The 26,735-nt window shown below is 38.3% G+C and overlaps 1 protein-coding gene across 12 annotated transcripts in view; it reads left to right on the top strand.

Annotated features, from left to right (window-relative positions):
- LOC119795708 (adhesion G protein-coupled receptor L2-like) overlaps nt 1-26,735 on the top strand; it is a 141,942-nt gene that overhangs the window by 90,721 nt on the left and 24,486 nt on the right. For 8 of the 12 annotated variants that reach the window (XM_038303863.1, XM_038303855.1, XM_038303857.1 and 5 more), the window contains 10 exons: nt 3,738-3,838; nt 5,551-5,736; nt 9,812-9,850; nt 14,217-14,400; nt 16,669-16,791; nt 18,291-18,496; nt 21,594-21,767; nt 24,115-24,324; nt 25,569-25,789; nt 26,659-26,725. In XM_038303863.1, coding sequence (XP_038159791.1) covers nt 3,738-3,838; nt 5,551-5,736; nt 9,812-9,850; nt 14,217-14,400; nt 16,669-16,791; nt 18,291-18,496; nt 21,594-21,767; nt 24,115-24,324; nt 25,569-25,789; nt 26,659-26,725 — 1,511 coding nt within the window. The remainder of the gene's footprint in view (nt 1-3,737; nt 3,839-5,550; nt 5,737-9,811; nt 9,851-14,216; nt 14,401-16,668; nt 16,792-18,290; nt 18,497-21,593; nt 21,768-24,114; nt 24,325-25,568; nt 25,790-26,658; nt 26,726-26,735) is intronic. The other 4 variants (XM_038303865.1, XM_038303866.1, XM_038303864.1 and 1 more) reach the window with 1 other exon arrangement.

The raw sequence follows: 26,735 nt of genomic DNA, 5'->3' as shown, positions 1-26,735 counted from the left end.
AAACTTCATGTGGCCTTCAGATTAGCTCAAGAACAGTGCGCAGAGAGCTTCACGGAATGGGTTTCCATGGTCGAGCAGCTGCATCCAAGCCATACATCACCAAGTGCAATGCAAAGCGTCGGATGCGGTGGTGTAAAGCACGCCGCCACTGGACTCTAGAGCAGTGGAGACGCGTTCTCTGGAGTGACGAATCGCGCTTCTCCATCTGGCAATCTGATGGACGGGTCTGGGTTTGGCGGTTGCCAGGAGAACGGTACTTGTCTGACTGCATTGTGCCAAGTGTAAAGTTTGGTGGAGGGGGGATTATGGTGTGAGGTTGTTTTTCAGGAGCTGGGCTTGGCCCCTTAGTTCCAGTGAAAGGAACTCTGAATGCTTCAGCATACCAAGACATTTTGGACAATTCCATGCTCCCAACTTTGTGGGAACAGTTTGGAGCTGGCCCCTTCCTCTTCCAACATGACTGTGCACCAGTGCACAAAGCAAGGTCCATAAAGACATGGATGACAGAGTCTGGTGTGGATGAACTTGACTGGCCTGCACAGAGTCCTGACCTCAACCCGATAGAACACCTTTGGGATGAATTAGAGCGGAGACTGAGAGCCAGGCCTTCTCGTCCAACATCAGTGTGCGACCTCACAAATGCGCTTCTGGAAGAATGGTCAAAAATTCCCATAAACACACTCCTAAACCTTGTGGACAGCCTTCCCAGAAGAGTTGAAGCTGTTCTAGCTGCAAAGGGTGGACCGACGTCATATTGAACCCTATGGATTAGGAACGGGATGTCACTTAAGCTCATATGTGAGTCAAGGCAGGTGAGCAAATACTTTTGGCAATATAGTGTATGTTCCACACTGAAATGCATTTTGTGACCTCTAACTAATGCATAAAAAGGGAAAAAAAGAAAAAAAATGTAATTTTAGAATGTTAAAATTGTATTAATCCAGTAGAAAGATCTTGATAGGGATGCACGATATTGGGATTTTGGCCGATATCCGATATGCCAATATTTTAAAACTCATGTAGCCGATAACCGATATCAATACTGATGTTAAAGCTGGACAAAAATAAGTAGTCATTGAAAATGGCAGTTTTGTTATCCATTTCTGACACTTAAAAATAATATACTCAAATATATTTTCATATGCTGATATCAAATTGATTTTTAAAAACGCGGTACCGATCTATTTTACTTTCAAAATCTCGTGAAATTTCATCCTTCTGTTACAAACTCTCGTGATATTTTGCAAATTCTTGTGAGATTTTGTCAGTAAAATAGATCGATACCGTGTCAATATATCAATATATAAAAATATGGCAAAATTTCATGAATTTTCGGGGGATTTTGTAGCATAACGATGACATATAGCAATATTTCATTAGTAAAAGAAATTGATATGGTGTTTTTAAATGGCAATATATCAGCATATGAAGATATTGTGATATTTTACTGTATCAATTTTTTCCCCTCATCTTTAGAAGTTTTTAAGTCTGTAAAAAAGAAGTTTTTGAGGAACAAGAAGAAGTAGTATTTATTATTTTTTTTTAGACTTTAGAAACTCAGAAGCTGATCAAATATCGGGTTAAATATCGGTGGGGTGGCCAATTTCCGATATTCAGTTTTAAGGCCGATACCAATAGGGGGCCGATTATATCGTGCATCCCTAATTTTTAACTCTGAAAATGTCTATCTACTGAAAAGTAGGTACATTTACTAAGAAAAGTGGCCCAGATTATTGTTTAAACAGCTCGGCTCATCTGTGTCTTTTGGGGTGGTGACCCTCATCTTACCGTAGGTCCCGTCTGTCCATTTTCCAATCTAGCATAAGACATTTAAACCATTCAGTTTTAGTTTCCGCTTCATTATACATACAGAAACAACACCAGCAGATGACATAGCTCTCTAAATCACCACTGTTTAAAGTTCAAACTGGACCTGAAGCAACGTGGAGGTGAAAACTGTCAACTTTTCTTGACTCTAGTTCTAAGTTCAAAATGTCCTTGGCTCCTTTTACTATTCAGCCAAGGTGGGATTCCGACATCCACCTCTGGGTAGCAAAAGGGAGGGGCTAACTTCCACCCCCATCACCTTATATTCACTATATTGATGGCTTAAAGGCACCTTGATCCCTCCTTGAAGATTTTTTTTTCCTGTGAAGGTTGTAACTATAGCCACAACACTATATTTCTAAAGTATGTTATATTGATCTGATGCAGTATTTCAATTTTCAGAGAAATTGTGTTTTGGTTCCTATTTTCAGCTAGACAGATTGTGTGATGACTCTACATAGGTGTCACTTTAAAGGAATTGCTGAAATAAATAAACCTTTCTGATATTCTAATTTACTGAGATGCACCTGGAACATGTTTTAGCTCTTCCTTATACCTGCAGCAAAAACATGGAAAATTGTTCCCATTAAAGCTTTTTTATTGCTCAACAGCATCACAGCAGGAATATAAATGACTGCTTCCTCCCAAAAGCACACCTATAAGAATTGAAATATTACACAATTAAACGTATTTCCTAATGTGACGCAATCCAGTGAAAGCGCGGTGCAGAACAAGCCGTACCCTTTAAAACTGTCATTCTGGTAATCTGAATGAATGTTTTTTTTACGGACACTTTCCAAACAACAAGATAAAACAATGTGTATATCTGCGCCTTTATTATTTCAGGATGCTTGGTTTGGTGTCATTCAGTACAATGACAATCCCATTTGGAAAAGTCACTTCTGCCAGTGATGTTTTGAAATAAAAATAAGAGAAAAGCAAGATCCAAAGAACCTGACAGAATCTCTTAAAATGATTTCTATTTGTGCGCTCAGTGTAGTGTTATTTCCACATCTATTTACATGCACCAAGTCAACAACATTTCAGCAGTCAGGCAGCGTGTCAGTTTTAAAACCAAAGTGTTGCATGATTAGAGCTTTTTCCTTCCTACATCAAGGAGACGGGGAAAAAAAGAAAATCATAATGTACCTTCTTGGTGTTTGCATGTTATTTTGAAACCCTAAGATAAAAGTCCACAAATAGCAGGGGGAAAAACTGTGCCTGTTTCAATAAGCGCAGGGAGAAACAAATGAAAGTGGCAAACAGTTCATTTAGTGAAACAGAAGCTCTTTCACAGTAGGTACATTTAAATAATGCACTTACAGTTTACTTAGAGCAGTTAAAATCCCAGCTGGAAGCACATGAAGTCAGCGGTTAGGGAATACATTTTTCTGATGTGGTTTACGTTAGATCATCTGACAATGACAATGCCTTGGTAATCCTGCTGAAATTACCTTCCTAGAAAATCACAGAATCTGAAAGTTCTTTAAGGGATGCAAGGAAATAAAAAGAAATAAAAGAACTATCATCTTTAAAATGTAATCCTAGATTTGAAAGGGAAAGCTGCATATAAGTTGCTGAAAGCTGGGAAATGAGTTGATCTATAAACCTTAGCAAATAACATCCTGTCTATCTATGCCACTTTTGATTCTTGTGTCTCAAACGACATGGAACCTTGACAGTCTTTTACTAAACCTTTTCAAAAATGCTCTTTCTTTTTTTTTTGACAGACTTTAAAATTCCTCACCCCCTTTCAGATCATTTGAAAAATTCCCGCTGCTGCAGAACATTTACTATCCCTTGCTGGAGAGTCTGTATAAATGAGCGATCAGCAGGAGACATTGTATCCAAGCAAGGTTTTGGCCTCCCTCCAACTGTTGTGATTTTTTTTCTTCTCTTTGCTGCTGCAGGCACAGCTACCTTCCTCTGCACTGTGATGGGGACTTGGTGCTCCAAGGGGCCGGATCTTAGCAACTGCACCTCCCACTGGGTGACTCAGGTGGCACAAAAGGTAAAAAGGAGAGTTTGTCCATTAGAAAATGTAGCAGCGATCAAGCACATAACATGGCAGAAATCAAACATCTACACTGTAGGCAATGGATGACCCCTTTGCTTGCTTGGTTTATTTTCTGTACGGGTCAAGTGCACTCATCATTGAAGCACTTTTTTTTTTATATTTATTTTACAAGGGGTGCCAAAGTCACGTGGCAGTAAAAGAATTGCTTCCTTTCTCTCTCTTAAAAAAAAAAAAAAAGAATCTGCCGTAAATGCCAAGAGCTGCAGTCTGCTATCAAATAACCAGGGTCTCTTTTGTCAGTGCTTCTGTCCTTTGATGTTTTGCAGGTAGATCTGTAGATGTGCAGATAAGAGCTCCAGTAGCCTGAATGCACAATAATAAAATGGAACATCCTGCCTTCTGATTGACAATATTGTTCTCTCTGTTAGAAAAAGGAGGCGTGCATTCAGCAGGTCACAGCAGGGCTTCTGGGGGGGCACATCTAAAGAACAGTGCCCTGATTTTAACCAGTTAATAGGAACAGAATTTGGAATGTTTTTGCCAAACACATTAGCATTGAGAGTTTTTGCAGAAGTCTGTGTATGGAAATGTTATTTTATATTTTCTTTCAATGAAATCTGCAAAGATGATAAAAACAAAATGCAGATATACAATAAACAAGTTCTTACCAACTCAGTAAACTGCACAATTCTTACTATATTATACTGAATAAACAGCAGACAGGAGTCAATTTTTTGTAAAAATAGAATAAAAATAGTTTTTGAATAAATTTGAATTTGACTCTATTTTTAAAAACCTCACTGATATTGAGAGCAGCTAACCTTGATCCTACTTCCCTTAGTAACAGTATGGAGAGCAGCACCAAAGAGAGCTTTTAGTGCCAGGACTTGACAGCCCTTAGGTGTGCTGTATTGAAAGACTAGAGAAAGAATGTTTTTTTTTTTGTTTGTTTGTTTCAGAGCTGCTTTTCACAGCTTCCAGATCATACTGAAAATAAATCTTCAGCTGATCTTTAGCTGCATTTTTATTTATAACCTATATGAAGAGACACTGCATAATTCGGCTATATTTTGTTTGCCTAATTACTCAATTTTGATAAAAGAAAAAAAACTGATATCCCATGTTTAGGTATTAATTTAGGTAAATTCTACTTGGCTGCCTTTGCTGCAATCGATGGGTTTACAGCTAAAGAAGTGCTGGTCTTCTAACTTTTCAGCAGCATACTTTTATACAGCCTCATCCCCTTTTTCATTGCTCTGAATTTAATCTCAGAGGCTGAAGAATTGAATAAAAATGTGTTTCCTGTGTCTGTATATGCATTGCTTCCTCCTGAACAAATTGATTCATTACTCTGTAAAAAACATTCTCACCATGAGAATTAGTATAGACATAGTCAGCGTGTGCACTACGATGGCGAGTCACTGCGGAGCTGAGCTAGGGTTCAATAATAAATACTATAATACACTAATCACAGAGGATTGCTTATAATTGTTATGCTGGTGTATTTTTCTGTACTTCTGTTATGCTTGCGGGTGACTAAACCCACTTTCTTTGTAAACGAGCCGTGTTGCAGTGGATTAGGACTCTGAGACGTATGTGGAATAAATTATTCAAGCCATCGTTATATAACCATCATCTCAGGACTGCATCACCCACATTTTCTTGACCCCCCCCCTCGTTTCCCCTCCCTTATCTGCTGTTTTTAGATCCGAAGCGGTGAAAGTGCTGCTAATTTAGCCAATGAGCTGGCTCGGCACACGCAGGGCCCCGTATTCGCTGGGGACGTCAGCTCATCCGTGCGGCTGATGGAACAGCTCGTGGACATCCTGGACGCCCAGCTGCAGGAGCTCCGGCCCAGCGAGAAGGACTCCGCTGGACGCAGCTTCAACAAGGTCTGACCTAATGTAACCTCTCATTACAATTTTCCCCTCACTCGGAGTCAACATCACCCAAGACATTCATTAGCAGGTTGCTTACAGACTGCATGCAGACCATGGCAGTGCACTTTCTCAGACACACACACGCACATGTGCACACATGTCACACACAGGTGAAAGGGGGGCCAGGCATCTACCCTGAGGGGAACCTCATTCCTTTACAGCTCCTGGATAATTATGGGCTTCTGGAAAAACAAGCTCACCTGGCAGTTCCACCTTATTCGAATTAATGGCCATAACTCCCCCCACCCCCCAGCAACACAGAAAGTAACGCTTCGTTGCTGAGAAGTGTCGAACTGCTGTCCCTCAAACCCTCCGTAGACGCCCACTGAGAATAGAGCATGTCCGAGACACTATTGAGAGACATGAGAGATGACTGATGGGTTGAAAACTTGCATCATTATTCAGGCTTAGTAGTTATTCAGTAAACAATGTGATCTTTTGCTGAAATGACACCCACTGCTTGTGTCCATATGTTTAGAGAGCAAAACAAAAGCTACCACAGAATAAGTTTGTCTATTCATAAAGGCGAATTTTTATGAAGGTTTGCTGGTGCTGCTTTGAAATGTCACAGAAATGGCAGAGTGCAACTGAAAACTTTCAGGGCTTTAACCTCTCTGCAGTGATGTGAAGGTGTACTCAGTGACATCCATGTGCTTTGTTATTACAGCTGCAGATGTTCACCATTGTTTTCTGTCCTTACAGTTTAATATGAATATACACCTAAAGCAGTTTTTTGCTCCACTCGGGAAATGTGTTCTGTTTAGCATGTCTCGACTTTGCAACAACTAGCTCAAAGTAAGCACATTGTCCTGCACATGTGTACCCTGGATTGTATCTAAGTTTAAGGTTACATTGTGCCTTTGAAAAATATACACACATCTGTTCAAATTGCAAGTGGTTTTGTTTTAAAAAGAAAACTTGGTAACCTTTTTCACTTTAAGTGTATAACAAAAGCACAAAAGAAGACCAAGGACTTTTTAAGAATAAAAAAACTGTAATCATCTGATTATATGAACGTGCACATTCTTAAACTAGTATTATCAGCATCCAATTATCTTTGCATTTGCTTACTCTTAAGTTGTTCTTCAAATCTGTCATATTGTAAGGACACATCTTGGACAGGTGAATTTATATTTTATCTCAGATTTCAGTTTAAAACTCTCTTCAGGTCATCCAAAAAAACATCTATAGGAGATATATTTATCTAATCAGTTTAGATGTATTATTTGATTCATTGTAATACTAGGAGATTAGGGATGGGCATTTAGCTTATTGTTTATCATTATAGTTATAAATTTATAGTCATGATAACAACCAGATTTATTGTCAAATAATAAATTGGAATTAGTAATTATGTGAAAATGGGTGAATTGGGAATCTTATTTTCAGTATTTTCCTGCTATTTTTTTTCTATTAATGTTTTGTCAATTTTAAAGAATAAGGTTAAATGCACTTCCTTAAAGGAATAGTACACCCAAAACATGATTAGCCTTCATTTTCTACTCACCCCCATGCTGAACAACACTCTGGAGTACTTTTTTGATATCTCAAATGCATCTGGAGATCTAGGAGGCTTCTTGCTGTCTGCTGACATTCAAATAATGGAGGTCTATTGTGCCCGAGACAGAAAGGTCCATAAAAGTCCACAAAAAACGTGTCAATATTCCTCCATACTGCTCGTCCAATGTATTCCAAGTGTCCTGAGTGGGTAGCATCCAGAATTTACTCGAAACGAAGTCATTTAGAATGTTTTTAGAGCATAAACAGTAGTGTATAGGATTTCCTGAAAGCGCGCATATGCGCGCTCACGAAGCTACGGAAGCCGGCATCCATCTGCATTTGAGATATCAAAAAAGTACTCCAGGGTGTTGTTCAGCATGGGGGTGAGTAGAAAATGAAGGCTAATCATGTTTTGGGTGTACTATTCCTTTAAGAAACTGGTCTCCTGAAGAAGCCTATTTTGAATTTTTATATTTTTACCAGAGTAGTTTTGTGGTTGTGCAGTTCTGCTTGCTGTGGCATGCATTGCAGCTGCAGTTACCGAAGAACCACTTCAAATAATTAAGTGTTTTTATCGTCAAATGTATCGTTATCAGAATAGTACCACAAAATATTCTAACATCTTAAGGCCATATTGTCCAGCTCTGTAGGAAATACAATCCTTCAGCTTTCTAGAAGATTTTTGCAGTTTGACTGTTATTTGTAAATGTTCTCAATTCCATTTAATAGAAATACTGGAAACTACAAAAAAATTACCCCACAGCATGATGGTGCAGCAATGAAGTGTCTCTGTGGCTATGATGCTGTTTTGGTTATAATTGAGGACCAAAGTTCAGGCTGATTTGTTTTTTTAAAAGGAACCCAAAATGTAGTCCAGACATTCACTGTGCAGAAGATGTTTGTTTGATATAAAACACAACCGGGGCTTGAGAGAAGCTCCTACAGCGCCTTGCTGTGAGCCTCTAGTCAGTCCATAAGACCAGTTTTAGTCTTGTCTTTCATTTCATTTTTTCTTGAAACTTTCATTCCTTCTAATGTCGCTGTTGTTCATGTTCTCTTGGTAATCAGGATTCTCTTCACTGTAGCATCGTAAATGTGTGTAAGGCCCTGCGATGTGTTTTGTACCATTATCCGTATTAAAACCCTGTAACAGAAGTTTTGCAGGATGATCCTCATGGGATGCTTAAACTAAGAGTCAAGATCACGATGCATCGTAACTAAAAAGAATTCATAAAACAAATCAAAATGAGCATTCACAAAGTATTAGTTTGAGAAAGTGCACATTCATTGCATCCATGTTTTTGCATTCTTCATCCTTTATATTTTCCCCTTATACTTCTTCTTGTATTTCAGTTTTTTTTTCAATAAGTTGTACAGGATGTGTCACATTAACCGTATCAGGTGTAGACAATAATGAGAGCTGCTCTATACTTGGCCAACAAACCACCACTTAATCAGGAAATCAGATTATATAAAACCGGATTTTTCCAACACATTTTCATAAACCGAAAACAAAGTAATTTATCAAAATAACGGCTTACAAATCCACATTTTACACCTCTGCTCTCGTGTTTTCTTACCTGAGTATTGCTGTTTGGGTTTTACCTTGTGTTTTTTTTTTTTTTTTTTTTTTGCCTCATACCTGCTCTGATAGATACTATTTCATTTAAGACATTTGATTCCCTCAGAGCAGTCAGTGAATTTATGGCTATGTAAATACAAACACAGCTGAAGATAAGTCAAACCAATTCCTGGAGTCGGCTTGTTGATTTGCATGCTCTGCAAACAAACAAACACAGGAAAAAAATGACATCTGAAAAGCTCGGCGCAAGGACTTTGGAAATGTTTATTCGTAAATGTGATTTGTTTCCAGGAAGATGAAAAATGCTAATTCATTGTGTGCTTTCTTAGGTTCCATGTTCCCCCTTTCCTGCAAACCAACAGCTCAAATCAAAGTTTCCATCTGCAGAAGTTTTTTTTTCTTTTTGCTTTTCTTTAGGTCTTTTTGATGCAGTGGTCTGGATAAAAGCCTGCGTTGCAGCATTTGATTTTCTATGGTGTGACAAACTTCTAATCACATGGCTTACTTAATGCCAAGAGATTAACGGAGGGTTATAAAAATAACTAGAGCTTAATTAAATTCTCCATCACAGGGAATACAAAGGACGTTATCCCTGGATTGTTTATCCTCTCTGTGTATTTCAGTGTATCACTAATGGGGAGCATCAGAATCTCGTTTCAGTAGTTTCCCTCCCCTCAGCCTGTGTTTTTCTTATCTCTTCCCTTCACTCGTATGTGATCCATATTCATAGCAAGAATTTACCCCTTAACGTCCCCCTGGAAGCTTTCAGATCTGTCTCATTATTTTAAGGTGATAGTTCAAAGACCTGTGCCTTTCCTTCTTTTCATTAACACTGTAATTGATAGTAAGTTGCATGGTTTAACGCTTCCTTTTCTCTCACCATCTTCTCTCTCTCTTTCTTTACAATGTTTCTCTTATGCTTGATCCTCTTGTTGTGCGGAAAAGCTTCAAAAAAGAGAGAAGACATGCCGAGCATACATGAAGGTATAACTGCCAGGCTTTTATTTCTCTCCACATTGCTGTTTCTACCCCTGACGTCTGACTCGATGCATGCGCCTTTGTCTTTAGTTGTCTCTGTGCCAGGCGGCCCAGCTTGTGTGAAAACACAGCGTCTCTGTCTGTCTGTCTCTGCTCTCCTGTTGCTCCCTGTGTTTGAGGATGTCCCTGTCAATATCATTCCGTCTGGGTCTCATTCTCCATCCTTAATATCCAATCACTTGTACGTTTTCGCTTCATCTTTTCCCTCCCTCCCACTTTTCACCCTCTCCATCACTCTTATTGGCTCTTTGCACATTCTGTGAATAATTGTCTGCCCACGGTTGTAATTGCATCTCCCTGTCAGAGAAGTGTGATCAAAGTGGCTTTGTGCTCTGTTGTCACTTGCTTACACGGCAAAATCTCTACTCTCCCCTTTCCTAACAGCAAGATAAACAACAAACAGACTGCAAAAAAAAGTTTCTTCCACTATGATTGTGTTTTATCTGTGGGATTAATTTCAGCCCCTGTTTCTTCATTTGTATTTTGCTCAGACTTTTTTTTCTCAGGTAGGCTCCTCTGAGTGATAAATCAAAAGATCATATAATAGTTTACTCGGGGACTAGGCTGTTTTTAATTTATTATTATTGATGTCTTGTTTTATGTAAAGAAAAATGTGATGCATTTCCTTGTACTCATTTGAAAATCTTGTCTCAGTCAGATTTGCAGCTCAACTAAAGGTGGCGTCGGTCCTCTGGTCATTCAGCTGTTCCATTCTCACATCACCTAAAAAAATCGACACAGAATGCAGAGCAGACATATTCATGATACCTGCAGGCTGCACCATAATGGCATTTGTGTTTTTGCTTCTGTGTTTGTCTTTTCTTATAACCTATACTTTTTAAGGTACAACCTTATAAGGCTTGAACTAAAAAGGTTATTTTTGCAACATCACAGTAATGAGAGAATCCATCCTTGCAGGCTTTAAATTGTGCTTTAGTTGCCAAAGCACAGAGGGTTCAGCCAGACAGCGTTCATGCACAGGCAGTGGCGAGGGAGGTTTAAAAGTGACAACGATGTAAGCTTTGGAGCTAGTAGCATCAATTGCAGCATAACTGGAGAGTGTTTGGGATAGCAAATGCTGCCGGTGCTTGCTTTTCATCTTGAAAAACATTTATTTGCTCATCTCCCAGCTGGATATATCCATTGTTCTCATTAGCAGTTTGCACATCTGACAATTTATTCTTGTAAAGAGACCAGTAGCGCAACTACAATGCTTTGCTAAAGTATTCACATCCCACTGAATGTATTTAACACGCAGTGATAAATATTTTTATTGAAAGGAGACTGGTGGTTTGGTAAGAAAATCTGTGGTATGTGTAAATATACAGTAGTTCTGTTCTGTAAAAGCTTCAAAAGTTTGTTTGAGAGCATGGTAAGCAAACAACATTATAAAGATGATGAGACATTGAAGATGGGTCAGGAATGAAGTTGATGAGCTGTTAAAGCATTGTTAGGTTTAAATCATTTTCAGGAATGAGCATGGCACAACTGTAGACAGATAAACACACGACCAGCCACCTTAACTCAGAAAGCAGAAGAGGAGAGCATTAATCAGAGAAACAGCCATGGAGTCCCTGGTAACTACAGGGATCCTATGGTAAACTGGAAGAATCTGTTGGCAGAACAGCTCTGACCTTTATAGGAGAGTGAGAAGAAGTGTTGAGAGTTTGCAATGACAAATCTCATTTGTTGGTTATAACAAACTATCTAGGGGTCACAGCAAACTCTTGAACAATGTGCTTAAGTCCAGTCAAACCTACAGGTAAAAAAGCTGCATATGGTAGAAAAAATAATATGCATATCATGTAAAAACAACATCTCCACTTTGAGACATAGTAGTGGAAGCACCATACTGTGGGACATGGAGATAGATGGAGCTAAATTCTGGATTAATTTCACTTTTCACTCTTAACAAGCAGTCATTAATTTAACAGATGTTTGGATCAAAGAATATTTATGAGCTAAACTGGCCGACTCAAATTCCTGATTTAAAGGTATAGCGGAGAATTTTTCGTGAATTTTTGACAAGACTCTCCCTGTCCACTTTAAAAAAAAATACACATGCAGGAGCATGCACAAGCCCATTTCTCCTTGTGCACGCTCTGTTTAAAATTTGCTGTTTGCATCGCTCATAAAGCTTACTTTCCAAAAGAAGATTTGCAATTTTTCCACTTTGTCAGACTCTCCACTGGTAAATTAAAATGGGGACGTGCCTATAGGACGGCCTTACTTATATATATCAGCAGAATGATTGACAATCAGGAGGACAACTTATTTTGATGCTCCTCCTGGAAAAAGAACATCCTCCACCATAAATTTTACTTTAATAAACAGGCAAGACTTGAAATACACAATCCAACCAGCCTGGCTAAGCTTGAGTTATGCTGCATGCGAGTATAAGGTTTCAGTCTCTAGTTTTGCTAAGATGCTAAAGACTTGAGGAGAGAATTTTAGATGTAGTTTCAACAAAATATATTTCTACAGAGTATCTCGGGACACATATCCTTTTCAGTTTTTATTTGTCAAACTCTTAGAAACCATTTCCTTCCATTTCCCAGGTATAAGCTACTTTTTATTCTGTCACATCTAAATCCCAAAGATATTCAGTGGAACTTCTGGTTGTAACAGGAGAAGTACTGAAAAAGTTCAATGGGTACAAATACTTCTTTAAAGCGCTGTATTTTTGAGTAATTATTCTAAAGGTTAATAACTCTTGTCACTCAAGCTTTTGTAAGACAAAACTGAGCTGTGTGACTGATACAGCTCCTGTTTGTATCCCGCACCTCCTTCTTAAATGAAAACTAAGTTAACGGTTACCATGAGGATTTTCTCTTTGTGGTGTAAACATGTATTACCATATCGCTTTTGAAATGTACAAATGTTTTTTATTCAGTCACAGCGCATCTACAAATATATTACATCCAGACAGATATATCACTAAAAGACTTAAATTTCTCACTCAGTGAAAGGGTTTTAAGACAACTTGAATGCTGACTGTCCTGTTCAATAAGCTCTCACCATATGTCTCCCTAAAGGCTCCCCTGGCTGAACCCCTGTGATTTGTAAACTGACCTCCAACCCATGTGAGATTTAAAGAGGCTTCAGTCAGAAGACAGGTTCTCCCTGTTTAAACATAAATTATAGACGGACAGGTTTTTTTTCTTCTTTTTTTTTTTTTTTTTACTTTTCAGCGATTTTTATTTTGGCTTACCTCGGAGTGGAAGAAGACCATTTAGCGTCTGTATTGCTCTCTTCCATGCATCACAATCTTCCCCACTGCCAGCTAGGTCAGCTGTGGAGATTGATTTTCTTGCCCCAACTCACAGATATAAAGAAGCACTAACAGATTGGGGTCTGGAAACAGTCATCATTGTTGGGGTTACCAGGAGCTCTTTGTGGTTGATCAAATTTCAGCAAAGTTGACTTTTTTTTTTTTTGTCCAGGCATATAGAAGACCCTGTCATTGGTCAATTAGTATTTTGGAGAGTCACAGCCATGACCAATTGGCCAGAAACAGGGTCCTGTTGCGGTTAATTACCATTATTGTTGTTTCTCTTGCTGTGGATAACACCACCTATGGTTAAATTGTCACTCTAAATTATCACACTTAAAAAAGTACCTCTGAATCTCTGCAGCTTTTTTTCTTTTTTTTTTTGCTGTATTTCACAAGGTTGGTTGTGTTGTTTCTTAATTTCACCCATCCTGAGTCATGAACTCAGTCATCCTGGGTCAAAGGAAACTCTTGTTTTATCAACATATGATACTTGTGTAGGGTTTGCTGGAATGTTTTGCTTACTTAGGGCTTATCAGAAAGCAGGAAATTAAAGGATTGAGATTGAAAACAACCAAACCCTGAATGGCTCTGCCCCCGTTTTGACTACTACTTTGGACGAGGATTTTGTCATAATGCTCCTCTTTCCTACAGGAAAGCAGCATCAGCAGATTCATTAATTTAGAAACAAGAATATTATTCTGTAGGAAAACTGAAATTCTAAAATGCAACATCAGAGGCAACTTTAATAATTTAAGGCTTTTTGAATGCTAAAGGCTTTTTCACAAACAGAATTTTTAATAATACCTACTAAGTTTTTTATTATCATTATTATTTCAGTTGTCCTTGAGAACCCCTGTGTCTTTTGTCAAAACGATCTTGATATTTCTTTTCCAGTTTTATCACTGTGACTGTAGCTCATCCTTGTTCGCTTGCAGTATTCGCTTCCTCGTCCCTTGGTGCTTTGCTGTTAAACTAGAGTTGTGACAGGAAATCGAGAGACGTAAAACTGACATTTTTTTCTCGTCTCCATGGATTCAGGCGATTGTGGACACAGTTGACAACCTCCTGAGGCCAGAAGCTCTGAAATCCTGGAAGGACATGAATTCAACGGAACAGACGCACGCCGCCACCATGCTCCTGGATACCCTTGAGGAAGGGGCGTTTGTGCTGGCAGAGAACCTGATCGAGCCGGCTATCGTGAAAGTGCCTGCAGAAAATATTGGTGAGTCCATTGTAAACAGAGATACTGTGTCTTAAAACAGTATTCATAGCCCTTCAGCATCGTATGATGGTCAAACAAGCTTCAAGTAATTTGTTTGGATCATATCTGATAGACCAATACAGTAACATAATCACAAAGAGGAAGAAAATCTTTATCAACTAAAATTTGAAATCTGTCATAGAAAAGAAATAAACACCTTAGAGTCTAAATCATGTTTTCAAAACACTTCACAGCATTAACTATGTCAATTAAAACAGATTGGTTACAGTGCCATTGCAAAGTCATTGACCTGCATAATCAATTCCTTCACTTTTAAAGCCTGACTTTACCATTTTTTTGTATTAAGAAATGTAAGCACATTGTTCTTTGCAACTTAATTCAAGCTCAGATTGCATAGAGAATGTACATAATCACCACTTTATTAATATCAGCACAGATACACATTTTGATTCACATCTATACTGACTGGATAATTTTTAAATATTTAAATGTAACGCTCACCTTGTGCTTAGTATTGCATGACTGCAAGGTAAAGATCCACCTTTGGCTCAATAGTTTTCACCCTCTAAGTATCATATATATATATATATATATATATATTTTTTTTTTTTGTTTGTTTGTTTGTTTGTTTGTTTGTTTGTTTTTTTCAAATTATATGGATTGTGTTGTTTCTGTCACACATAGCAGAGAAATATTTTATAAAGCGTGTGTAGTCATATTGATCTATCAATGATAATCCTAAGAAAAGACCTACAAGTTTTGTTACTATATAGGATGAAAATGTGAAAAAGCTCCCAGGTTAGGAGTTTGTGCTGCTGATGCATTTTTTTTATCAATAGATGAAAGTCAGTATTTTATTTTTTATGTGATGTTTTTTGCTTTTTTCCCAATAGCCACCTTTTCCCAACAGAAAACCAGTATATTTATAGTCCCATCAGATCTACGGAGATTCACCTTATCAGATCTGATGTAAGAGAGACAAAAAGGTTAATTAGTGATGCCGTCTCAATCATATTACTCAATTTCTGGTGTGAACTGTCATGTTTCTGCTCTTGGCTTTTTGTTGCTATGGTTATGGTTGCTCACTCAAGCTCATCTTTTTTTTTTTTTTTCTTATTTCTCAATAATACTTACTCTTTCTTTGTGAAGTCACCTCATTGGAACGCCAACTGTGAGATGAACTGTCCAGACCTCTTGGGGGCGAGAAACAAAAGAAACCAATTGAATGGCACTACTCTATTCAGTCAGTCCTCTATCGGCTTTCTCTGAGACATTCCCGTTAAGGGGTAGTTAGCTCCGCTGATAACGACGAGTTCTGTCTTTACCAAAAGCGCTGATTAATACGTTTGTGTAGCATGCTATATATTGACTATTTAATCACAGCATTTGGGGCTGCTCATGAGCCTGTTCAGCTGTTGTTTATCTGCAGCATTGAAGATAGAATTTCAGTAGGAAAGGAGAGATGCACCCATGAGGAGTAGAGAAAACAGTTACCAGACCTCTCTGCAAAGGTAAAGAAGCAGCAAACAAACTATTTTCAGTATAAGCTGTTTTTGAAGGCCAAATTAGTTTTACAGGTGAAAACCAAGCACATGATGAAAAGAGGAAAAGGTTGACCCAAACCATCCTCAGCTTTCTCCATCAGAAGCAGCCTATCAGCTGAAGTGTGGCTGTTTCTGATGGAAGGGGGACAGATAGGTGTATCTTCCTGACCCTTTAGTAATTTCACACATCAAAGGGAGCACCACCCTGCAGCTGGCATGCCAGACAGAGAGAGAGAGTAGGGGCGCATGCAGGAATTTGGAGGATTTTCAAAGATTTGCTCATCCAGCCCCGAGTTATCTGAGCCCACAGGGGAAAGAAAAAGTAAAAGTAAAAGCACAATGATATGTTTGATCCTATGAATATTTGACATTCATGCTGCAGCAGGCTGTGCGCTGCCGTTTACTCATCTTCCACCGCAGCCCTTGTCGTTATTTTTCCCCCCCTTTTTGCTCTTGCCTCTGAGGTTTTCACAATGCCAGGAAACAGCTCTGTGACATGGTTTTTTTTGAGTCAATGACACCCTACGGGATTTTCCCAAAAAGGCTAGATTCTGTTACTGTTACAATGAACGCTGAGTCTTTTTTCAGATGCACCGCTGGGCCTTGATGGTGGAACTTTATTGAACACAGCAAAGCTTTTAAAATGTCACATATGAGTTATGCATCTCCCTGTGTCTTTTTTTTCTTCTTAATTTCCTCTTTTTCATTATTTTCCTTGTTTTAGTGTTGGACGTATATGTTATAAGCACCGATGGACATGTGCAAGACTTCAGGTTTCCACAGACCAGTAAAGGAGGAGCTACTCTTCAGCTTTCCTCCAACACGGTGAAAGTCAACAGCAAAAATGGTAAGAAAATTACCAATAAATCTGAAAAAATGCGTTCCTGTTTAGGGGAAAATATTTTGTTTTCCTTTATTCACTGTGGCTGGTCCCAGTTTTCAACCCCATTGAACACTTATGGTGGAATCTTGGAAGTGGTGCATGTACCAGAGAGTTTAAAAAAACATTGTTACTATAAAGAAGTAGTAGACAAAGCATTGTCCTCCTTACTTACAATAGAAAGATGTTTTCTGAAGGTTTGTATCCTACCCAGTTTTACTTTTTCTCTACAGTCATCTCAAACACCAACCATGAACATGCAAAAGTTAGAAACAATTTAAATAAGAACAGAGAAATTCAGGTCAAAATCCTAATTCTTGGAAGTGGAAAGGAACACATTACTTATCAGGTCAGTGAAAGGGAATTGTTTTCATTAGTTAATCATTCCGCATAACATCACAGCAGTTGAAAAACACTATAAAACTTTAAATTTAAAATATCTGGTTGTAATAAGCATCTGTCTGTCAAGTTTTCTTGCAGCTTTGTCTTTTGGATCTCCAGATTGCTGAGTTACTTTGGTGTCTTTGGCTCAAAACTCTGAGGGGTTTTTCTTATCGCTAAAATCCTGAAGAATAATTTGATTAAGGCATGAGCTGCAGTCATGTGTGATATGAAACAGCTGCCCCAGTGGTACGATAACAATGTTTCATCCAAGCAACATCAGATCTTTTTTTTTTTAAACTTAAGATAAAAAAAACAAATTGTATTCATAAACGGACCAGAACAGAGTTTTCAGTGTTACAGATCTACATATCTATGCTTTTTAGTTCTTTGCAAAGAGTTACCCATACAAGCCTTCCTGGAATAGATTGTGGACAGACAGACAGACAGACAGACAGACAGACAGACAGACAGATTAAATAATAAATCCCTTTTATTTTAATGTGAAAACAATGAGAAATGTTATATATTCTACTGTCAATGGAGCTTTTAGTGACATTGGACCATGTCTAGCCAAGACTGTCAAAACTAATTTCTCTAAGTGTAGATATGGATTGATTAAGGAGGCTGTCTTTTTTTTATTGTAGCCATTTTTAACTAAGAAATGTCACTGGACAGCTGTGTTTCTAGTTTCTTTTTGTAGTCACATATTGAGAGGTGACTATAAGAAAAGGGCTGTCCATCATGGCGTATTTAAACCTCAGGAGGCAGAGCGTCATTGGTTTCTGAAAGTTGATTGAAATATGCCGTGAAGTTTCCATTATAAAAAAAATACAAGATTTGTGTATGTCATTATTAAAATACCCTAGTTAAATATATTTACGTTGAATGTGGAATTATGCTACTGGAATTAAAAGATTAATAATAGAAATATTTCTTAATCATGTTTTACAGGATCATGCCAGCCTAAACAATTACAACAATACCTTTAATATAAAATGTTTCTTAAATTATGCATTTTCGCTCAACTGAAGGCATACTAAGAAATTTCTGCTTACTATATTTTTTCATTTGTCTTGTTGCAGGTGTGGCCAAGCTGGTTTTTGTGCTCTATAAGCACCTGGGTCAATTCCTCAGCACAGAGAACGCCACGTTGAGGGGAATGGGGGATCTGAACAAACACAACCTTTCCCTCACTGTTAACTCCCACATCCTGTCAGCCTCCATCACAAAGGAGTCCAGCCGTGTGTTTGTGGCCGACCCGGTGGTCTTCACTCTGGAGCACCTGGATGTAAGCTTCCTCCTGTGATTTGACCGGACCACCTATTAGAGCTTAACTGTGACAGATACTAAAGTTATGCCACTGTCTTTTATAGGAATGGACATTTGGGGGGGATATTGTTGCCAGTTTTGAATAGATCATGGATGGGATTGGCATTTTTCTGTTTTTGTTAAATGTCAGTAAGAAAACCTTAACTTGGTAAAGTTTCAACCAACCAGTAATGGCATAACAGTGAAACAGCGTAATCTTTTTAAATGTTAAAGGTATCTAGCTAAAAATGTAACAAGCCACTGTTACTGGTTTTATTTTAAAGTATACAAACTACTTCTCCCTTTTTATTTTATTTTAGCACATAGCACTAAGGGAGAACATTTACAGGTGCTGGTCATAAAATTAGAATATCATGAAAAAGTAGATTGATTTCAGTAATTCCATTTAAAAAGTGAAACTTGTATATTATATTCATACATTACATACAAACTCATATATTTCAGATGTTTATTTTGTTTAATTTTGATGATTACAAATGACAACAAATGAAAATCTCAAATTCATCATATCAGAAAATTAGAATATTGTGAAAAGGTTCAAAATTGATGGCCCCTGGTGCCACACTCTAATCAGCTAATTAACTCAAACCACCTGCAAAAGCCTTTAAATGGTCTTTCAGTCTAGTTCTATAGGCTACACAATCATGGTGAAGACTGCTGACTTGACAGTTGTCCAAAAGACGACCATCGACACCTTGCACAAGGAGGGCAAGACACAAAAGGTCATCGCTAAAGAGGCTGGCTGTTCACAGAGCTCAGTGTCCAAGCACATTAATAGAGAGGCGAAGGGAAGGAAAAGATGTGGTCGAAAAAAGTGTACAAGCAAGAGAGATAACCGCACCCTGGAGAGGATTGTGAAACAAAACCCATTCAAAAATGTGGGGGAGATTCACAAAGAGTGGACTGCAGCTGGAGTGAGTGCTTCAAGAACCACCACACACAGACGTATGAAAGACATGGGTTTCTGCTGTCGCATTCCTTGTGTCAAGCCACTCTTGAACCACAGACAGCATCAGAAGCGTCTTGCCTGGGCTAAAGAGAAACAGGACTGGACTGCTGGTGAGTGGTCCAAAGTCATGTTCTCTGATGAAAGTAAATTTTGCATTTCCTTTGGAAATCAAGGTCCCAGAGTCTGGAGGAAAAGAAGAGAGGCACTTCATCCACGTTGCTTGAAGTCCAGTGTAAAGTTTCCACAGTCAGTGATGGTTTGGGGTGCCATGTCATCTGCTGGTGTTGGTCCATTGTGTTTTCTGAGGTCCAGGGTCAACGCAGCCACATACCAGGAAGTTTTAGAGCACTTCATGCTTCCTGCAGCTGACCAACTTTTTGGAGATGCAGATTTCATTTTCCAACAGGACTTGGCACCTGCACACAGTGCCAAAGCTACCAGTACCTGGTTGAAGGACCATGGTATCCCTGTTCTTAATTGGCCAGCAAACTCTCCTGACCTTAACCCCATAGAAAATCTATGGGGTATTGTGAAGAAGAAGATGCAATACACCAGACCCAACAATTCAGAAGAGCTAAAAGCCACTATTAGAGCAACCTGGGCTATCATAACACCTGAGCAGTGCCACAGACTGATCGACTCCATGCCACGCCGCATTGCTGCAGTAATACAGGCCAAAGGAGGCCCAACTAAATACTGAGTGCTGTACATGCTCATACTTTTCATGTTCATACTTTTCAGTTGGCCAACATTTCTATAAATCCTTTGTTTTTATTGGTCTTCAGTAATATTCTAATTTTCTGATATGATGAATTTGAGATTTTCATTTGTTGTCATTTGTAATCATCAAAATTAAACAAAATAAACATCTGAAATATATGAGTTTGTATGTAATGTATGAATATAATATACAAGTTTCACTTTTTAAATGGAATTACTGAAATCAATCTACTTTTTCATGATATTCTAATTTTATGACCAGCACCTGTATGGACACAACAGTAATCAAATAACTGTTCCTCTATGTATGAAATTGTTAAATTCCATGTCTAAGTTTAGAAAACACTTTGAAAATAAAAAGACTGTATATCAGGTTATCCTTAATTTTAATCTATGAAAAGGAGAGAATGGTGGTTACTGCCTTCACTCTGAATGATATAATCACTGTGACATCCTGTATTATCTATTTTTATTATAAATCTGCGCAAACCTGTGAAATGTGTTTAATTTCCAAAAAATTGCTGCGCAGGGTAAAATAGATTGCTGACAAATTGCCTCACGTATTGCTGTATTGTATGAAAAAAATTAACAGATTTATTTAATAACTAGCAGGTGGTAGCTTGTCCTCAGATTTTCTATTAAATGTTTTACACTTTCGCAAACCCCAATGTCTCTTTTGGGGATTTTATGTTATATACTCGAATATAAGAGCTAATAGTAGTGAAATAGCGAGAGACACCAATACAAAGATTTTACAATGTCATTACAAATTCAAAAATCTGAAAAGTGTGTTATTCTCACTTTACCCTGATACCCATAAATTAAATCATTTGCTGTCTTTGGAAATCCTCTAATTTTTAAATAGACTCTATCTGCTAGTGATTTAATCTCTAGCTACAAACATCAGTGTTTTTTAAGAGATTTTTTTAAAGAACAAAGTGACAAACAAACAGCATATAAAGACCAAGGACCAGCCCCCTGACAGGTCAGGGATTACATTGTAGCTTAAAGCTATATTAGGTTATATTGTGATATCCCAAGTTTTAAATATTTTGTATAGAAAGCAGAGAAGAGGAATATGGTATCATGGAAAATATAATACTGTAAAAGATGTTTGTCTGGGGAAAAAAAAATAAAAACAAAAATAAATATAGATGCTGGGTGGAGGTTCACCATCCAGTAAGATAACAACTCAAACCTTATAACCAGTGCTACAATCCATTGGTTTAGATCAAAACATAATCATGTGTGAGAATGGGCCTAAATCTAATTGAGAATACGTGGCGATACTGACAAATACCATTAAAAAGCATTGCACCTCTCTACACTTACAGTGTTATTCGGTTGTTTTCTAATTTAGGCTCTTCTATTGTTTCTTGGTTTGCAGAAGGAGCATTATTACAACCCTAACTGCTCCTTCTGGAATTACTCGGAGCGAAGCATGATGGGATACTGGTCCACTCAGGGCTGCAAGCTGCTGGAAACCAATAAGAGCCACACCACTTGCTCCTGCAGTCACTTGACCAACTTTGCTATTCTCATGGCTCATCGGGGAAACGTGGTAAGTGGCCCCCAACCTTACTGTTCACACATGCAGTTTTTCTTTCTCAATTAGTCCTCCTGTCTCCTGTCCTGCTGAATGATTTGTGCATACCTGGCAAGTGCAAGAGTAGCATCTCAGTGGTGATAATTAGATTGGAGCAGGAGGAAAAGGTGAGTGTATAGACAGAAAAGGGGGTGGGGGGGGGGGGTGGCAGAGTGTGCTGTCATTTTGAAAGAGCAACTCTGTGGATCAGTACAGGAAGTGGCCTGGAGTTATCAGAAGTAATTATGCTTCACCTGTGGTCCGTGTCTAATATGTATTCTCCATGCCTGCATTCCTGAGTATCATGGGAAACAGCAGAACCTTCCTTGGGTTTAACTTACATTTGCCACCCTTCTTGAAGTGGTCCAGAATCCATTCAGTTACAAAAAGCAATTACAATCCAATTACATGATAAATAACATGTGTAGCAGAGACCTAGCCAGTAATAAATGTACAGGATAAGTATGTGGTTTGTTTAATAGTACGTTCCAACTTCTGAACTTGGTGCCTCTCATCTGTCTTAACCTCAACCTTAACCACATCTTGAAACCAGAGCCAAGAAGCTGAGTTCAGCCTCACACCAGCCCCCTTACATATCACCTCAATAGTAACTCCTGACCTCAACGTAATTGCAAATATCACAGAAGGAATTGCCTCATTTTTAGGCCACCGTGAGTTTGAGTGATATTTCTTATGGTCAGGGCTGCTTTCCTGTTTTTTAATTCCCAGCTTGGCCCTATGCCCATATGGTTTAAGATCCTATAAAATGCTGCACGATTGAGCCGCACAGAGCCAGTGCACTGTGAGGCAGTTCACCCCCACCCAGCCCCCCCAACTTCTGATGTCCCTTTCTGCAACATGCACGGCATAAAAAAGATGACAGATCGCATTCACTTTGCTTGCCAAATGACGTCAGGTCCAATTGAGTTGAATGAGGGCTTCTCAGTTTGTCAAGAATGTCTCCCGTTGATCAGTCAAATGCCTAAATGAGTGCTGAAACACGCCTGGCTCTGATATCAAGTCGAAATTATAGCACTGAAAATTCCTATTTCTGTAACGCGCGGTTCCTTTTTGTATGAAAGGGAAAAGAAAGCATTTAAAATCAACCTCATATAAAAAGAAGAGAAGAGACGTATCATCCCCTCATAACCTTTTCAAAACACTTTGTTAAGATGTGTCAAAAGCTATAAGAGTTGTACAAATTTTCCCTACAGCAGCATGAACTCAGGCAAGGAATATTTATAAATACCTAATCTTAAATTTGAACGTGTTTGTGTAATGAGACGATATCCCATTGTACAAAATATATTCAAAATCATATTCGAAGTGATATTCTTATAGAGTCCATGTGATTGTTTCATTATTACGTTTCAAGATTATTTTACAGCTATTTTCTTTGACTTTGGTCCATGTACATTCATTGCATCTTCCAGTTTTTATTTAAGAATCAGCTTTCTATCTTTCATTTGTTTCGTGTCCCATTTTTACTGCTGAGGAACTAAATCTGTGGTTTTATACTTAAATCCTCAAGGACCAGTTTCCTGCAACTTTTGGTTGTGCCTTTTGCCTTACACACCTGAATCAATCAACTAAACTGCCCCTAGCATGCAGTCAACCCCTACAGAGCACTGCTAATGAGCTAATATTTGAGTCAGGTGTATTGAAGCAGATGCATCTAGAAGTTGCAGGATACTGGCCCTCGAGGACTTAGGATTTTGACCACTGAAGCATTATTTAGTTTTGATGAGACTACAAATCCCTTGTACTATACTAGCACTATTGGAAGGATTTTAAAAGTGGACAGTCATATTTTTGTGTGTCCCTGAAAAGATGCATTTACCAAAGAGGCCCCTACGGTTTTTAAGGAAATCTGGGCAAAATAATATACACAAGTTGCTAGTTTTGTTCTAAAGATAACTTCACCATCAATACACTTACCTTATCTAAAAAGCATGTCAAGTCTTGTCTTTCCCATTTTGAAAAGTGATCATGTTATATATATACATACCAGAGGAATATGTAGCTAGCAATTACTATTAAAGGATGCAAAGACTCTTGGATCAACTTGATATATTTTTTGGTAGTGATATAGATGACAGCTTGTTGTGCTGTGTGATAACAAGTTTCTACAATGAAAGTTTATTTTTATTTTAAATGTGCAGACTGTTGGATACATGTGACTTCTATGAAACTAATCTGATTTTCCATTTCTTTATATGGGTAAATGTTTCTACCAAACATGAGTTTATTCTCCCCTAAATGCCAGCTGTTGTAAGTCGCGTATGACAGAAATGTATGCTTTCTGTTTTTGTTGTTTGTGCAGAGAGAGAGGGGGATGCATGATGTCCTCCTCACTGTCATCACAAGAATGGGCATCGCCGTGTCTCTAGTCTGCCTGGCCATCAGCCTCTTTACGTTCTGCTTCTTCAGAGGGCTGCAGAGCGACCGCAACACCATCCACAAAAACCTCTGTCTCAACCTCTTCATTGGAGAGCTCCTCTTTCTTGTGGGCGTCCACATGACAGAGCCAAAGGTACAGGGGAAATTATCCTGAATGCTGTGGCTTTTAATTTTCATCGTCTCAGCTTAAGCATTTAACCTTTACTTTACTATATTTTGCTCTTAACTTTTCTTTTTTAATAATACACCCAAAAAGGAAGAAAAATATCTTTAGTTGAATAAAATGACAAGCCTAGTCTGTTTTCAAGATTGGAATGTCAGGCAGCACTATTTATAATAGTATTCATGCTGATAGAATAGCTTCACATTTTCTTTATAATACAACCACAAATTTAAATCTATTTTATTACTCTTTTATGTGATGTGCAAATAAAACTAGTACATGTTTGGCTGTAGAATAAAAAAAAAAAAAAGATATATTGCAAAAATATGAGTGTGGAGTACATTAGTATTCATCCTGTTTTAATCCAATATCTGCAATATTTCAGGGATGAAGAACTAAATTCGAGAAACCTCTTTAATATGGGATTTATAAAATAACATGAAGACTTTTTGTGTTATTATCTGAGATAAATTTAATCTCACCCTGATGAAGAACATTTAAAGTCATCCGGTTTTGGTGTTTTTTGATCTTTAATACATGCCTGCAGTCCATTTAAAACACAATTTTCATCAGGATTGATAGAGAAATAAAGCTGGATGTCATCAGCATAACAGTGGAAATTAATTCCATACTGTCTGATAATTCAAACTATTAGAGAAGTATCAGAAAACGTGAAAAAAAGTAGTAGAAGAAGAGGTATTTGTAAACATGACAAAATATGGATATTGGTGGATGTACTCTTGCCAGTATTAGCTTGGATAATTGTTTATACTATCATATGATTGCTTTGCTTGTAACTGCAGAAATCTGTGAATCAATGTAAAGAAAGAATTACTATAAGACATAGAGGTGGTATATAAGGATATTTTAAGCAAGTCTCCTAACCAATCCAGTCATCAGTATTTCTTTTACCATGACTGGTACAGTAAATGCATTTACCATGCATTTCGACATTTGCTGTCTGTTTTACAGTCATTAATTAGGTCTGAATGAACTTTTAAAGTTACCGTAAGTACTATCTAAGCAAGCAGACAGGCTATGGTTGGTCTCAGTGATCAGAGAGTGATATTGCAGGGCCTAAGGGTTTCATGCAATGAAAAAAATGTGATGCTTTTATTACAATTTCTTTTTCTACATATTTTATGAAATTAAACTGAACTGAAATACCCCCCTTTAATGCCCTCTCATGGATAACTCTTTTGTGTCTTTTTCAGCTGGCGTGCTCCATCATTGCCGGTGTTCTCCACTTTTGCTTTCTGGCAGCATTTACCTGGATGTGCTTGGAGGGCGTGCAGCTCTACCTCATGCTGGTCGAGGTCTTTGAGAGCGAGTTTTCACGCAGAAAGTATTACTACCTCTCAGGCTACCTCATCCCGGCAGTGGTCGTTGGTATCTCTGCAGCCATCGACTACAGTAGCTATGGAACGCAGGAGGCGTAAGTTCTCATTTTCTGGTGAATCCCTTCTTCTGCTTTTGGAGACATGAGGAATAAAAACATAAATCATGGGTTTATCTACTTAGGCAAACCTACACAGCATGCATATAATGCTCTGTGCTAATGATAGTAATATCACAGGGAGTAGTCCACCTCTGGCCCAGGGCAAATTTACAGCCTGCCACTGACAACAGAAGAGTCTGTAAGCATTAATGAACTTACTTCTTTCTTTATCTTTAGATTTTCACTCTTTGCAAATGGATAATTCTATCCCTTATCAGTTAAACATGTATGCACTTCTGCTCTGGTCTTTATCCAAACAGTGACCTTATGACTTTAGAAGCTTGAACCTTCAAATACAAAGAATAAAAAAATCCAACTGCATTTTAACTCCCATTTTATTCTGGCAGTCTTCGCCTAATGGAATACAGTGTGTGCTAGACACAGACTCTGAAATGACTTAGGAAAAAAATCATCAAGTTTTCTATCCTGACAGCTTAGGTAAATGACAACACCAGTCACAGCATACACTGCATACACACACACTCCCGGCGCAACCCATGCAGCTGTCATGGGGATATCTGAGAACAGACAATGGTTTTGCACTGAGTGCACAGTCACAAAGACAGATTTATAAATTGCGCAGACACTAGAAGGATGAGAGTTGCTTTTTACTCTGCAGCTCCTCATGGCACGATTCCAACAGCCCTTAGAGGTCAAGTTTTCTTCGCTGTGGTCTGAAAATTGGCCGTTTTGTTGCTGTGGACTATCATCTAACTAGCCGTTCGGTGCACTAATCAATACGACACAGCGGTGTTTTGGCATTGGGACGATTTGATGAACTAAATGTTCCTTTTTGCATGTTACAGATGCTGGCTGAGAGGGGATAACCATTTCATCTGGAGCTTTATTGGACCAGTGACCTTCATAATAGCGGTAAGTTTGA

Source organism: Cyprinodon tularosa, unplaced genomic scaffold (assembly GCF_016077235.1).
Source record: "Cyprinodon tularosa strain WSP-4 unplaced genomic scaffold, ASM1607723v1 ctg52, whole genome shotgun sequence".
NCBI classification, from domain to species: Eukaryota; Metazoa; Chordata; class Actinopteri; order Cyprinodontiformes; family Cyprinodontidae; genus Cyprinodon; species Cyprinodon tularosa.
Note: the sequence above shows the minus strand (reverse complement) of the source record. Positions and strands in the feature narration are given on the sequence as shown.